Source organism: Corvus hawaiiensis, chromosome 16 (assembly GCF_020740725.1).
Source record: "Corvus hawaiiensis isolate bCorHaw1 chromosome 16, bCorHaw1.pri.cur, whole genome shotgun sequence".
Taxonomy (NCBI): domain Eukaryota; kingdom Metazoa; phylum Chordata; class Aves; order Passeriformes; family Corvidae; genus Corvus; species Corvus hawaiiensis.
In genome coordinates this window covers 9,373,625-9,384,455 of record NC_063228.1, presented here as the reverse complement: position 1 = coordinate 9,384,455, position 10,831 = coordinate 9,373,625, and the positions used below count along the sequence as shown (strand labels likewise).

The 10,831-nt window shown below is 42.2% G+C and overlaps 1 protein-coding gene across 1 annotated transcript in view; it reads left to right on the top strand.

Annotated features, from left to right (window-relative positions):
• The first annotated feature begins 3,820 nt into the window (after window positions 1-3,820).
• The window catches only part of CPPED1 (calcineurin like phosphoesterase domain containing 1), a 39,783-nt gene continuing 32,772 nt past the window's right edge, over window positions 3,821-10,831 (top strand). The window contains exon 1 of the mRNA XM_048320912.1: window positions 3,821-3,933. Within this exon, the coding sequence (XP_048176869.1) occupies window positions 3,870-3,933 (64 nt within the window). The 5' untranslated portion in view covers window positions 3,821-3,869. The remainder of the gene's footprint in view (window positions 3,934-10,831) is intronic.

Sequence of the window (10,831 nt, the reverse complement as noted above, 5' to 3'; positions counted from 1 at the left end):
TCCAGATAGAACCTGTATCTGTGTCAGAAACTGGAATTCAGTGTGCAAAACAAATTGAGTTAAATAGTGTATTTAACTCATTACATCAACTTTTATATCTCTCATAGTTACAGTGATTCAAGGAATATATTACAGGTTTCTTGAACAAATGAAGCCTGCCCACACTAAATGAGTCAGATAAAAATCAATTACACTGTGGATTTTTAGCTGTGGAAATAATCAATGTCATCATTGTTCCCTTCCTAGCAACAAAATATTGGTCCTGATCAACCTATCCTTTTAAGCTGGTTTGTGCTAAACATTTTTAACATTTTTGGTATTATTTTGTGGGCCCTTTGAAAATTGAAAGCCATTTGGTATCAAGGCCGAATATTATCAGAGCCTTTTTTTTAACATTTCTAGCACTCTTCAGTGCAGTAATTCATTTTTATTGTAGTAATTCTTTTTTGTTTGTATTGAACATCCATCAGACCTTAAGTTTTATCATATTCTGTAATGTTTTAGGCTCAGATTGCTAAATTTACCTATAATGGTGTAGCCATCCTGGAGTCTCACTCTCAGCAACGGAGCAGGACATAAGAGTGTACTCGTATGAGATACTACTGTAAGTTTGCAGAACCTACTGATTTTTATCCATTAGCTGTTCTTGGGGAAGGAGAGGAGCTGTATCCTATGCCAAACCTTCCAAAATGTTGCATCTGCTGTGAATGGTGTCCTGTTCAAGGACTTAAAGGGAGAAGAGATTCATGAAAAACAGACAATACATTGTATGCACCATTTATTTTCAGCATGAGTAAATTGATATTCTTTCTAAACAAATACAATTATGTGTGATCCTTTTTCTATCACCAGGTTTTATCAATTTCCATTATTTTGTCTAACTTATCCCTCAAGGACTCATATCTATCAGCAGGCACTGAAAACAGATGTTGATACTGCTGTGTATGTTGTTTACACCTCCAACTTTCATTGGACTCCCTGAATTCCAGATGGCACACAGTCATTCTATTCTATATATAAGATTAAAATGGTTTCGTTTCAAATCTGCATATCTGTCTGTGCTTTGTAATTTTAATTCCAATGTCTAGAGTAACCTTGTTATGTCCTTTTCACCTTTTGTACTCTTCAAGTTTTGCTGTCATTTGCTGAGATTAGAAAAAAGATTCCCCTTCTTCAACCACTGCTTTGACTATTTTGCTCTTTATTTGAATTGCTCAATAGAGGTAGTAAATTTTAGAATAATTTACTTGTTTTATTAGTATTATATCTGGATTTCTCAAGGTGCATAGAGTCTTACTTTAAACTGCAGTAAAAAATAAAGTAGCATGTCTATTACTGGATTTTTCAGAACTTCCAAGAACTGTAAGTGTTGGCAGCATGATCTAAAGCACGCTCGAGTTAAGTCTTACAAGATCTGGACTCCACAGATCTGCACTATTCTATTCACAGTCCTTACTAAGCTAAACCTTATATAAGAATTTTATTTTCAATGCCTACATTTCCCACTTTTAATCTCTTATTTTCAATATACTGCATGCCCTCCCAGAATGGTACATTTCCCTCTGTATGCTCACATTAACTTTATAAAATTAGTAAAAATCTCAATTTACACTCTATAAATAAGAGGAGACACGTGCTACTGTAAAATATTTATTCAGTGCCATTATATTCATGACACTTTTTATAACAAATCAAGTCCTATGACAAAATTCTGATGCTGTATCTAGGTCTCATTTGGAATGAGTCCATGAAAATCTATAATTAAACCAACATAGATCAGTAGTAACTTTGAACGACTTAGTCATAGTAAAATGAGTTTAGCTGTATAGCGTTTGGTCCATGAGCTTGGCTTCAAAAATGCATACTTCAAATTTGGCAGAGTAAAGGAAGCAGGAGAGAGCTGAATTCCCTCTCCTGAACACACAGTCCTGATTCTCAGTTCTCACGTTTATAAGCAAATGTTCCTTTATTTCTGCAGATGAAAACACTTCTGCACTCAGGCTGTAAAATCACAAGAAAATGTGTTTAAATTACAAAATTAAAATTTCTCATGGCCTCCTCATTACAGTAAGTAATGCTCAAGGTGATCTAAGATGAAAGGATTTCATTTGAAGAGGAGGCAACATAGGCAGGCTGCACTCACCATCATAATCACCTAGAAAGAGCTGAGCACCCTGAGGCTCATCCGTGACCCATTCTGCAAAGACACCAAATACAGTACTGACAACAGAGTTTTGTAGAGGAGAGCACCCTATACATGTCTAGAAAAAAAGAGCTATGAAATTACAGATTTAGATGAATCTAGAAGATCTTACGATCCACATCTCTGCCAGGTCTGATTCAATCTTTCAGACATGCATAACTTGACAAGGAACATGGTTGCCTTTAGCAACACATCCAGGTTAAGTAAGACAAAGGTAATTCAGCTGCTGGTAACAATCTCATGTCTTTGTGCTCCAGAACCACACTATGCTGCCTTGCCAAAACAATCTACATTTTTTGGTCTGCTCTTGATGTTATTTCACTTGCAAAATTAATCCTGAGTTTAGCTGAAGTCATGCAGCAGTCATATATTCTGGTTTATAGCTGCTCAGCCCTATTAAGCAGATGAGAAGAAAATGGAAAAGAAAAATAAAAGGTAAAAAATGTCTTTGCATGACTGAGCCAATTGTTTTTATATTAGCATGAGCAGTTCTACCACGAGACTGTGATCACCTCTTCCTATGATGGTGTTGGGATATTTAGATAGGCTGCACCTGAGACTTAAAAATGCACTTTAGTTTTTATTTGCTTAATATACCACATGCTGCCTCAAAAGAGGGGAATTGACAAAAACTACTTAATAAAAAAGACTTCCCCTAGCACTTTCCATCTAATGATCATCAAGCAGTTTACAAGGAGGACTGCAGAAGCTGTTTTCACTTGTGGATAACAATACCCACATTTTACAGATGGAAAAACCATCTAGCCATAGGAATGCATTTTAGTTGACAGCATTAACCTCATCTAGCACTTTGCTGCAGATTTCACACGATGAATAGGAGCACTCAGAGCTCTGCATGTTGCACCACGCAGAATAGCGAGGTCCTGGCTGTTCAACTGGGAAACTGCAACCGTATTGTTGTTCCTGTATGGCTGGGTCAAAAAGAGATTCTAGGTCAGAAGAGATGAAGAAAACAGTGCCTTGTAAGGGTCACCCATATATTTCAGTCATCACCTACTGTGTCGCTTGGTTCTGACAGAAACAAGAGCCACATGGGCCCTGGTCTGTGCCCGCCACAGTGCCCAGCCATGGGCAGGACAGACCGGGCTGGGGACACTGACAGCAGGGAGACGCTGGGCCTTTGCTTTTTCTGCATAATTTTGCCTTTTCTTTTTTCAGCTAGTAGTTGCTGGTGACACCTAAATTCGGGAGCACGTTTAAACGCTGAGGAAACCTGACCAGAGGAACAACCCATGAAGGAACAGAGGAAGGCTGCCAATGCTTTTAGACGACACCGGGTCGCTTCAGTTCGCAGGTTAGCTGAAAATGACGTAATCTATTACTTTATTATAATTCATTTAAAAGCCAGCACATCTTCGAGGCAGGTTCCACCCGAAGCCGCCCCCCCGCACATGGCGGGACCGGGAGCCGCCCGGCAGCACCCCCCGTTCCCAGGGCTGCCCCAGGGGAGCCGCTCGCCCCAGAGCCGGCCGACCCCCGGTGCCCGACCCCCGCCGCCCTCACACCAGCCCCCAGCCCCCACCGCGGCCGCAGCGGCCGGGCCCGCGGGGCCTCCCGCCCGCGCCAGGCGCCGCCCCCGGCGGAGGCGGTGCCGCCCCCTCGGCGGCCGGGCCCGGCGGTGGCAGCGGCCGCGCGGGCCGGGACGATGGCGGCGGCGGGGAATGTGTTCCTGAGAGCTCGCGGCAGGACTCTGACCGCCTTCCGCCCAGGTATGGGGGGCGCTGGCCGAGCCGCGCCATCGCCTGCGGGCTCTTCCCCGCCGCGCTGCCGGGCGGGAGGGGCGGCCGGAGGGAGGCCCGGGGCTTCCCCGGCGGCGGGAGGAGCTGCTGCCGGGGAGGGGGAGGCGTGGAGTGCCGGGGCCTGGGCCGTCTGCTGGCGCCGGGGAGCCCGTGGTGGGGAGCTGGGCTCTGGAGGTACTGGGCGGCCGCAGCGCGGACGGGTGCGGGGCTGTGGCCGCCCCGCTGCCTCCGCTGTGCCGGGGCGCGCCCGGAGCCACCCAAGTTTATCCCCACGCTCGGGCTCCCATAAAGATGCCAGCAGTGTCCAACACTGGATTCGTTTTAAAATGCTTGTCCGTGCTGCTGAACCTGGTGTCCATAGCCTGTGAAACTGTTGGCGCCAGCACTGTGCTGTCCTGTGTTGGTACCTGTAGGGTGACCTAACAGGTTACCGCTGGGTCACTGTTCATGGTGCTCAAACGAAAGGCAGCCGTAGGGTGGTTCACAAGTAGGTAAGATGCTGCTTTCCCTGGGGTGCTCAGCCTCGCTCAGGGTGAGGGTCAGCAGCGCAGGTGCTCCCCTGGCCCTGCCCCGCTGTGCAGAAGCAGCACTGCAAACCCTGGGCTGCAGCCAGCCAAGGCGGACGTGCTTCCACACCTGCCAGGTGGGTAAGGGAACGAGGCCAAAGCGAAGGCGGCGGCCGCCTGTGACTGCTGGTTTTTGCCAGTGGCTGGACACAGAGGAGCGTATTGAACGCGTTGAACATCTCAGTGTATGCACCTGTTTGTAAAATTCCTCCAAGGATGAAGGTTCTACAGTGTGCTGAGGGTGTTCAGCAGCACAGCGAGCTCTGTGTTAAGAAATCATTTCCTGTGGCCACGCGTGGAAGGTCTTTTATTTATCTGTATTTATGAATTTCAAATTGTATTGGTTTGGTGAGGTCAGCAAGGCTATTAAGTCCCAGCAATTCTGTGGTCTTTTCTTGGGTTGCACTGGAAATATTTGGCTTTGCTTGTTGCCAAATAAAGAAAAATCACCAACTCAGAGCATGTGAAGTATATGTATACAGTCATTCTGGCAACCTATTAATTGCAGATGGTTTGGTTGGTTTGGAACAGAATGCCTAGCATTTGCTGAGGGGACAGATGGCAGACAAGCCATCTAGTTACATCAACTGTATGGTGAAATTTTGACAAAAAGAGTGTTCAACAGCAGTGTAAAATTTTCTGAATAAAAGCTTTATCTAAGTACTTCTTGAACATTTACTTAAACATGGCATTTGGGAATCTGTTTTCCAGGTGTGCTTCTTTCTCCTGAAGTGTCCTTGTTTGGAATTCTTTAAATATTAATTAAGACTTTTCTACCAGTTGGTTGTTTTTAATCTTGTTCAGGATTCATTAGGCTATCATAGTCCAGCTACCATCTTCGGGTGCAATACTTTTTGTAAATAATTTACTTGGCCTTTTCTCAAGAGGCTAAAGTGCAACACAACATTTTAATAACTGAATAATTGGGGGAAAAGAGAACCAAGGGCTGTTAAAACTGAGGCAAATGTTCGTGCAGTGTACGATGAACATCAGTTCTCTGTGTTTTGTTGCTTTCCTCAGTCTTTGGGTTTCACTCCTGTTAAACATGTATCCACATAAAGCATTTACTGCCACTGCTATGGCTTGTCACACTGTTTCTTTTTAAAATTTGAAAGCCACTATTGAGAGCTAAATTTCCTTTTTTTTCTTACTACCCTTTCTGCAAAGTCCCTCTTCCACACCCTCTCCCCTAATAGTAATTTGTTCAATATGCTTTTTGCTTAATGAGGAGGTTTTACCTGTAACCTGCTGTAATCTGCCCATGGTATGGAACATGTGAATGAGAATCTGGAGGTGAAGGATTGAAATTATCCATATAATCAATGAGGCACAGTAGTAAACAGTGTATAAATACCCTACCTTATTGGCAAGAGGCCTTTATATGCTTTGGCTTTACTTTTTAAAATCAATTATCTCCCTTTTCTACTCATGTGAAATTTTGCTTCAGCTGTCTACTCCTTCTATTTGTATTTTAGGGAAGAAACAGGACCATATGTTTGGGTGAGTGCTGTCTTCACCACTTCTCTCCAGAAGTCAGGGGGTTATTTTGTTTTGGTTTATTATATATATTTTTTTTGGTCCCAAGTATGTCAGTAGCATGCTGTGCAAAGAATTTCTGTGAAAGTGGTAGAACACTTTTTTCAAGTAACTAAACAAGTGATACTCCTGTCAGTTTAACTGGTTGAGAAGTGTCTGTTTGAACCTGTCTTTTGCTAGTTTTAGTTGATGGTTCCAAAACCTTTGTCTGGTACAGGCGAATCACCAGTATTGCATCCTCACAATCTCAGTTCCATGTGTGATTTTACGTTTCTCTGTCATGCCTCCCTCACCAATCTTTTACATATTCTCAAAGTTTATTCAGTTGTTTCTCATATTTTCATTTTGCTCTGTTCTCTATTCCTTTCCAATCTCTGATCTTTTGCCATTTTTGAATGTCGAGGTGACTTCTTGGTAATACTTGCTAGAACTCACATGAAGTTGGTGGTGTTTTACCCATGTGCACTATCCTGTACTTTTTTGCATGAAGTTCGTCCTTTTTTGAACAGTCCCTGAATAGGAAGTCTCTCCTCAGTTCTTCACAACCAGGCCTGATTCTCATGCTGCCAAATGGCTTAATTTTAGCAAATTCCACTTCCTCTCTGTTCAGTTGCTGTGACAGATTGTTTTGAGTTTGTTGAACAGTATATAGGTCCCAGTGCAGATCCAGGGGGGGCCTGTGTGTCTTGTCCATTTCTGTTTCTCTTACTAATTTTCTGTGCATACAAGGACTTCCTTTCATATTTCCAGACAGCTTGGCTTCATTAAGAATCTTTGGCAAGTAACTGTTAGATGTGTCTTGGAGATGGGATCAAGTGGATTTCCCTTGTCCCTGTAAAAGCTGTTGATTACTCTTTCTGAAGAATCAGTAAACACAGTGGCTGCTGTCTTGGTTAGCATTTCCATCACTTGTCTGTACAGATGCTACTTTTGCAGTCAGCTCAGGAAACCCTTTTAAATGTTGGTGTAATAGTGACCACCTCCGTGTTCCTTTGGAGCAAGGGCAGTTTTAAGGATGAAGTAACTCCCCAGGGGTTCCCTGGTTTTCACTTTTGAGGAGTTCTATGGATGCCACCTAATTGCATCCATAGAATCCCACCGCATAGCACTAAACCACCTGAGTGTTTTTTTAGTGCTATGTCTATTTGTTGAATCATCTACTGGTATTTTGCTTTGAGACAGATCTGATGTGCTGTCAGGAAGAATTCTCACATTAGATCTTCACAAGTTCCCTCACAATACCTGTAGATGCAAAAATGTACCTTATTTTTCTTCTTTTCAGCCTTTATTTTTGGATGCATCTTGCATGTCTGGAACATCTGTTAACCCTAGTGAGCATCTGGCGGGCTACCTGCTCCTAATTCCCCTACAAAGTGCTTTTTTAGTTGTCAAATTTATGCTGTTTCCAGTTCTTAACTTTTTTTAGCTTAACTTCTTGGACTTTAGTATCTAACCATCCAGTGTATAAAATCTTTCCTGTTCCTTTTATTTGGATGCTTTAGCTTCTCAAAGGATGCTGTCCTGCTCTTACTAGCCTCCTTATGGCTGTTACTTAAGTAGTTTAGACAATCTGGATTCTTTCTGATCTTTCTGAAGTTCTTAGTAAATGCTGTGCATATGGTCTGAGCCTCTGGGATAGTGTCTTTGAATAGTTTTCGTGCTGCCTTCAAGGATTTTTGCACTTTTTAAAAGCATCATAATTATATATAATTCGCCTCCCTTTGAAATTAAATACAACCGCAGTTGATTTCTTGCTTTCAGAGGAGTGTTGGATCTTGGCACATTATGATTACTGTTCTAGAGCTCTTCAACAGTAATATTTTTGAGCACTGATCAGAACTGCTTCCCAGTTTGCATATTCCATTCCCAATACTGTCTCCAACTCTCATATGAATTAGGGAAATTTTTACGTGGGTTTTGAGAAACTTTCTGTGACTTCACCTTGTCATTATGCAAACCACCCCCCTTCACACCTACAGTTCTGGGCTGTAAAGTTTTTGTAATGAGTTTACATGTTAAATTTGGGGGTGGGCATAAGGCATGACTAGAATTTAGATTCTGTAGCCCTCAGTACAAATAAACTGTGTCTGAGGGGGCATTTCTTACCTTGATAGTTATCTAAGAAGTTTAGAAGTATGTCTTTTGAAAACAGTAGCACTGTCTCATTTATTTGAGAAACCATATTCTGTCATTTAGTGTTTCTACTGACAGTATTTCTGTAGTACATAATTCTGGAATAATTACTCTTTAAAAGGTTTTATTTTCTCTCTGAAAATGTATTTTGATACCTGTTTTGAAGGGGTTTTTCCCCTGGCGCATAAAATTGCACCTTTCATGGCGGGTTGCCTTGGTCATTCAGCAGAACCTTCAGTAGTCATATCTTTGGTAGACTCTTGGGTACACATGGAAAAGGAGCTGAAAGAAATGCACATTTCTTCAGACTGAAATCTTTTGTATTTAGACATACAGAAATAATGAGTTTTCCAAGCTGTATCTATTGATAATATTTTAATATATAACAAAGAATTATTAAGAATGTAGTGCAATTCCTTTATTGGTTTTGAAGCTGTTTCAGGACTGAGAGTAATGAAAACAAATTGTTGCTGTTTGTGTTGTCTATGATGTATACATACTGACTTCACTTAAGAGATTCCATTTTCCTTCCTGCATAGAGCTTCTTTGGAAGCACAACCAAGGTTGTGCTTCCCTTTCACTTTCACCCAGAAAAAGTCACAGGCACACTTTGTAGGCAAAGATAACTCAGGGCAGGGAACCATGTTCCTATTTCTGCTGTGCTCTGATTTTCAGAGAAGTGATATGGATTCTTCTGTCAAACCCAATGTGACAATGAGGGCATTTTTGTGTTTGTTACTGCCCATGGTGGACTGAGCAGGCACTTGGAGATGTGTCCATGTCCAAACTCCTCTGACACAGTAGTGTCTAAAGAGGGACTATGGACAGGAGTAACTTTCCATAACTAAATTGTTTCCATTAAATGCTGCAGAGTGTAGAGGAAGAAAAACACCAATATACTGTTGAACCCAATCAGTGTACTTATAAAAAATCCCACCACGGAAATACTGGAAATCCCACCTGTACCACGTGCCTGACAGAGGCCAGTGGTTTTTTTGAGCAATCTCAATAGATGTGTGTTTGTGGTCCTTGGAGATGGGGAAAGAAAAGAAAGGAGAAACTAGGAAAAGAAAAAAGGGGAGAAATAAAGGCACAGCAAGACATTAGCTATTGTCCTTTAGAAGTTGGGATATTCGGCTGAAATCCCACCTAAGTCCTTGAGGTGTCTTTTTGCCTGTGATCACAATACATGGCTGAGGTTTTCTCTGGTGAATTGCTGCTGACTACTTCGGTCCTTCACAGAATTAATCCTTAGATAAAATTAGAAGCTGGCACCATTTTTCAGCCAATGCTGCTAAAAATACATTGCATTGATCCTCTATCTGTACTTTGATATGCATGGGAGCAGAAAAAGAGTAGGAAGGTATTGAAACTGAGGCATAACAACATGTTCAGAAGTTGGACTTCTTCTGTGGCGATCAGCTGTGCTTTTAAGGCGATCTGGAAGCAATACTGATTTGAAATAGTTTTCTGTTGCTTGGTGTGTAAAAGCAGCTCCACAGACATAGTTTGTCCTTCAGAAATGGAAACTGCATGTACGTCAGTTATTGGAGAAGTCTGTCAACTTTGTTCTGCAATTGTGTTTTCTTTTTGTTACGGTAAATTCTGAAAGTTGCAAACAGCTTCAATGTCTATAGGGATGAAGAGCCAGTTTTCGGGCATTCTCAGCTTCATTCGATTTTGTGATGGGAGAAGGCAGAAAAAATTATTAATTGAATCCTAATGTTCTATTGCTTTACCTAGCATGCACTTCGTCTGATACAACTACATAGCTCATCTAAAGGCTTGAAAATTGAAGCTCCTAGTGAGAAGGATGCTTTTATTGTTGTTCCCACAGAAGTAATTTGCTACATTTGAAGGGATGATAGCCATTGTACATGTTATTTAATTGAAACCTTATGAAGTAGCATCTGGGACCTGGATCATGACTAGGGGATTGCTGCAAAAGCAGCTGTTGGCCCTCCCACCGCTTGTGCCCAGTGGTGTTTGTTAGTTCCCCTCTGCCAGACTTTGGCAGACCCCCAGCATGGGAGCAGAATGATTTTGCTGAGCACTGTTCTTGAGATCCAGTGCAAAGACCAAAGGGTTCAAACAGGGGTTTGTGGTGCCTGTCTTATGGGGCAGACAGGGTTCGTTTGCACAGCCACTGTACCTGTTTTGTGGTTGCCAACAAGCAGCTGGTGAGGGAGAAAAGGAGGGTATAGAATAATGATCTGAACAGGGTCCATTGAGAAACCATTTAATTGTAAGGCAGGAGACTTATGGATCCATCTGTGGTAGTGGAAGATGCTTTTCCTATCTGTTTCTCGTTGCTACCCTCTTACCATATTGGTTTGTTGGAAGAGCATTCGTACAGGCCTAGTCCTGTGGTTTTCAGCAGAATTAGTGAAATTGCACTAGTAGCAACACTTGAAACTTTAGCTGGACTGGTGTTATGGCTTACACAGATAAGGAAAAACTTGCAAAAACAACTCTGAAGACAGACCAGTGAGGGCACTTTAGAGTACCTCCTGGATCAGCTGAATTCAGAACAGGCTTAAGATTGGTGCCAGGTGCAAGTTTGCACTTGTGGTGTTGTATTAATACAACTCTCATCATGAGACTCAGTTTTTATATTTATAATGCTTTATAGT